Consider the following 5,254-nt stretch of genomic DNA (forward strand, 5'->3'; position numbering starts at 1 on the left):
TCAGAAGTCACTATACAGATGAACCTTTATAGTCACAAGGACTTAATAGTATCGGGATTTGAACATAGTCAGTTATCCTCCATATTTTCTACATGTTTTACAAAGCACAACTTGAAAAATGCGTAAGTGGATTACTTAGATTTGTTTATTATAAAGATCAAACAAACTCTTAGGTTGCGTAAGACACATAAGACATGACTTAATAAAGTGTTATTTTCAAGAAATCTATCTTTCAGTCAATAGCCTTAAATGTTCGATCTTTCATTTCAATAAGTAGTCAGTTTAGCAGTACTCAGTTGTCTCCTTAATTACCAAAATACCAATTCAACCTTAAATATAAAAAACAGATAACTTCACATAAATAAGTAACATCATTACATTAACTTGAAGGACACAAATAAATACATACTTTTTGTTCTAAGGACCAAAATAAGTTTATTATGGAAACCAATTGAGTTTAAACTTTAAAGTGATGAAGAGCTTAATGGGCTTTAAGGCCCACAACAGAGGGTGCAACACCCCTTGTCGTTTTCACATAGTTAACATAATCACTGTAGTGCATAGTGAACAACGTGCTCTGATAACGAGTCAGTCGAATACGATTCCTCACTGAGTCATTAATCGCACCATTGTAACCAGCTTTCTTCATCAAAGAATCAATTGCTTCAATTATTGTCCAACCTAATTAACAAAAAAAAAAACACCAAAAACCAATCAATTATATTGTTTAATTACACAAATCATACAGATTAAAGAAACAAGTCAAAACATATAAGATTAGGTTTGGTTGATACACCAACATTTTTTAAGTAAATTACAAATTTGGTTCCTGTAATTTACTTAAAATCACAAGTTTGGCCCAATTTCTAAAATCTTCCCAAAGCCGTTAAGTTTGCATTTCGTTTCAGATTTAGTCCCTTTGACAACAAAATGCAAGTCTTAAAAGAAATAAAATTGGACAAAACTTGCGGTTTTGAGTAAAGTATAGAGACCAAATTTGTAATTTTCCCTTTTCTAAAATAAAAAATATGAGTAGAAAAACTATAGTCAAGATCCGGTATTTTATCATGAAACACTTGAGTATGCTATGAGTGATATTTTAAACCATATGACTTGTTTCTTTGTTAGATAAATTTTACAATTTTAACCCTTTAAAAACCCAAATTGGCAAAATATAACCTTCTTGAGCTGCCACTTCAGGTAGGTATGTGGCACTTCGCTTTGTGTTATAATCTGGATCAGTAAACTCGATAATTATACCATGTTTTCCTACCTGCAAAATAACATACATGGATACTTACTTTAAATCATTTAATGTAACTTTTTTTTACAATTTTTTTATATAAAAATTAAAACATACCTCCCAATCGAGATAATTAGCAGCATTTTCATAATTAGCAAGAATTGAAACTGTACATTGCAATAATGGCAACTCTTTAGCTTGTATGGGAGGGAATCGATGATCCCTCAAAGCACTAGAAAAAACAAACACAAAAATATTCAGTAAATATAAATAAATAAATAAGTGAAGTAAATTAGTAAAAACGTAAATTACATTGCTATTTCCTGCAACTTGAGCAATTCGATAACCCCAGTACTCCCTACATTTTCTATTCTTGTTTAATTTCAGTTTTGAATGCCAAAATGTAATTAACAAGAAAAATTACAGCAACACCTTAATGAGCAAATAGGTCAATTTGAAAAAGAACATTTCGAAAAAAGAAGACTTTGCATTATTTAAGGCAATCAAGTTAGAAAGCGTTCATTTTTTTGGGACAAAAGGAGCACTGTTTATTCTTGTGAAGTTTTAATAAAGATTCTTTTTCAAATACATCACAGTTTTTTGCACCTTTGTGATGTAATTATCGATTTTTTCCTAAAGAAAACTAGTAAATTCAACATTTGGTGACAGAAACTAGTAAAATTTAGATGGGAAATAGTATATAGTAGGGTTAGTGTCATAAACTAGTAAAGTCAAGTAATTTCTTTTTCACAGACCCTTTCTTTTTTGGGTTTTAATGGTGTTTTGCAAAATAAAAAACAAATTTGTTGATTTATGATATTTTAAGTGCATAATAGAGTACTAACCTTGTTAAAGCATAATCCTTGAAACCATTTACTATGCCACGAGGTGCAAGAGTCCCTATGCATCCACGTAAACGAGGTTCATAACCATTCACCACTTTCTTCCATGTCACAAACAATGGGCTGAAATCACAAACAAACCTTATTATGATTTGCACACAATTATCCAATTTTGATCCTTTCAAGTTGCAATAATCACTTTGAAAACACACATTCAAACACCCTTTAGCATAAAGAAGTAGCAATAGCACAACTGATTATAGATATATATATAAAGAGAGTGAGAGTAATACTGTTGACCCTCATCGAAAGCAGGAGGAGGGACTTCTTCGCCATTGTAATGCGCCACCAGGGTATCGAAGCAATACACGACCATCTCCCTATTTGCCGACACCATTCTTTCCTGTGTTTCCTCTGATTTATTTATTAAATTCCCAATGATAGAAAGAGGGATTAGGGTTTTGAACGATGTATAATCGCGCACCAATTCCGATTATGAAATTATGTAGGTATCAACTTATATAATCGGTTGAAAGAATCCTTCAAAGAGGGGTTTCGTATAACTATAAATCTCAAACGGGTGTTGCTTGAAATCGCTTAAAATCCGCTGAAACAACACCGCCTGAGGAGGAAGAAACCCAATCAAACTCTCTTTTTTTGTTTTAAAAAGGTGGGAATCATTGGGAAGATGAGGAAAGTAGGTGTATATGTTTTTGTAATTGCAACAGGAAGGCTTCTTTTTTCTTTTTTGTGAGAATTGCATTTAAGTCCTCCAATAATCATTGTTAATATATCTTACACTTTGAAATATTTAGTTAAAAAAAAATTATAAACTAAAAATTATATAGTGAAAGAAAAAATTGTCTAAACATTTTAACAAAAAGCCAAAATAATTGTTTAGTTCGAGATTTTTAAAAACATAATTCTTTTTGCAACTCCTTTTGTATTTTTCTCTAGATCAGGTGGAGTGGGTGCAGGTCGTACTCCCTTTGCCACATAAGCACAAACACCACCCTCTGGGTGCGGTCCAGGTGCGGCTGAGGTTCCGATGCGGCTTTCGGAGGGAGCGGTTCTTGCTTGATTTTGATTGGCCATCCCATTTTGACCGTTGCAAACAGTCATAATTTGGGTTTTTAATTTTTTTTTCTTTTAACCTTTAACATCTACTTAAACCTCTCAACCTTTCATTTTTTTAATCTTTCTACTACATTACCTTTCAAAAAAACCAAAAAATGTCTTTGTCCGATTCTTCTGAAGAATTTAATGTTATGTTTGATGTTTTTGTCGTTGCTGCTAAATTTGCGGAACAAACGTATGAAACAGCATGCAGTAGGGCATCCGACAGTGCTGAACAGAGAACTCAAAGGTTTAATTTTAGAAACCGTGAAGATGCAAACCAACGTTTGATACAAGACTACTTTCAAGAAAATACAACTTTTCAAGGATACTACTTTAGAAGGCGCTTCAGAATGTTCAAACCATTGTACGAACATATAGTCGAAGATCTAACGAGGGAGTGTGATTTTTTCGAGCAACGGCTCGATGCTAGAGGTATACCCGACTTCACCCCTTTACAAAAATACACAGCTGCATTTCGTTAATTAGCATATGGCATCCCTCCTGATGCGTTAGACGAGAGTTTTAGGATGTTAGTTAGGACTGCCTGAGATAGTCTACACTATTTTTGCAAAACTATTATTTGGTTTTATGATCCAAAATATTTACGTAAGCCTATGCGCGATGACATCATGAAATTGCAATCTCATCATGTTAGCGTACATGACTTTCATGGAATGTTAGGAAGTTTAGATTGTCTACATTGGGCATGGGAAAATTGCACTACCTCACACCATGGTCAATTTACCCAAGGTGATCATGGGCATCCAACGATCATACTTGAAGCGGTGGCATCACATGATAGTTAGTGCTCTAATTGAGTGAGTCGTGGATCATAAATGATGAGTGTAGCTTAATTTAGTTGATCTGTGGATTTGACATGTATTTTTTGATTCTCTTGGATCTCTTAACGACATTAACGTTCTTAATCGTTCGCCTATATTTAACAACATATACGACGAATCTGCACCAGATTCTTCTTTCCAATTTAGTTCAGGGGTTTCGCCCCTAAATAACAGTATACTTTCAACAATGACAAAATCAAACAAATATGCACTCCACACCATACTAATTTGTTCGATAATTGTCAAAGTGACATTGATCAACAAATTAACCCCATTACACTTAAATAATATTAGTGATATAAAATCACCAACAATTCCTAATTCTCAATCTTAATGTTTCTCGATACAACTTTCACCTGAGCAATTGAATTCTAATTCAGTTATTTAAAATTAATTAACTTGAAATTTTTAAAATTCATTATTGTGTTTAATTTAATTTAGTTTTAGAAAAAGGTTAACATTCACTTATGGATTAAAACTTCAAGCTTGGATATTACACGTAGGAAGCAGTGCAAAAATATGTCTCGATACCACTAGAACATATTGTTACATATATCTTTATAATTTTAATGCATCCATATATTAGTGCCTTAATCATTATATTATAAACATTGAGGCGCATTTCCATTACAACTATAGGTAGATTAATCCTTATAAAAAAAATTCTCATGCAACGATACAAATGTATAGAAAGAATTCACTAAAAAATAACCAATGCTAGAGAGCTTTTTAAACGGTTTGTTTCCATTCCCTACAATTAAATTAAAAACAATAATAAACAAACAATATTAGAAACTAGTTTAAGAGTAGATTTTCCGTTTATATATATATATATATATATATATATATATATATATATATATATATATATATATATATATATATATATATATATATATATATATATATATATATATATATATATATATATATATATATATATATATATATATAGTAAATGACACAAAAAACACTCTTTTTACACAGAAATTCGATTTTGACACCGTGTTTTTTTTTTTTGTGTCAATTTTGATACTGTGTTTTCAAATTTGTTACAATTCTGACCACTTGACCGGTTAACCAGGTTGCATGCTGACGTGGCATGATGACGTGTCAGTTTTGATGACGTGACATGCTGACATGATATGCTGACGTGTCAAAATTGAATTTTTTTTCTCACAAAAAACATTAAGTTTTCATTTTTTTCG

The 5,254-nt window shown here is 31.7% G+C and overlaps 1 protein-coding gene across 1 annotated transcript; it reads right to left on the bottom strand.

The window, feature by feature from the left end:
- Nucleotides 1-352: 352 nt before the first annotated feature.
- Nucleotides 353-2,784, bottom strand: LOC111911729 (uncharacterized protein At2g38710). Its single transcript, XM_023907508.2, has 5 exons — nt 2,379-2,784; nt 2,089-2,208; nt 1,361-1,475; nt 1,180-1,273; nt 353-681 (listed from the first exon to the last, which is right to left on the bottom strand). The coding sequence occupies exons 1-5, from the start codon at nt 2,480-2,482 to the stop codon at nt 482-484; spliced, it is 633 nt and encodes a 210-aa protein (XP_023763276.1). The 5' UTR covers nt 2,483-2,784; the 3' UTR covers nt 353-481.
- Nucleotides 2,785-5,254: the final 2,470 nt, after the last annotated feature.

Source organism: Lactuca sativa, chromosome 9 (assembly GCF_002870075.4).
Source record: "Lactuca sativa cultivar Salinas chromosome 9, Lsat_Salinas_v11, whole genome shotgun sequence".
Lineage (NCBI taxonomy): Eukaryota > Viridiplantae > Streptophyta > Magnoliopsida > Asterales > Asteraceae > Lactuca > Lactuca sativa.

Excerpts from the sequence above, each read along its gene's own strand:
- LOC111911729 (XM_023907508.2), bottom strand. The coding sequence starts at position 2,482 with ATGGTGTCGGCAAATAGGGAGATGGTCGTGTATTGCTTCGATACCCTG. Across the intron at positions 2,209-2,378 it reads GCTTTCGATGAGGGTCAACA|CCCATTGTTTGTGACATGGA; the intron begins GTATTACTCTCA and ends TTGTGATTTCAG. Across the intron at positions 682-1,179 it reads TGAAGTGGCAGCTCAAGAAG|GTTGGACAATAATTGAAGCA; the intron begins GTTATATTTTGC and ends TTTGTTAATTAG.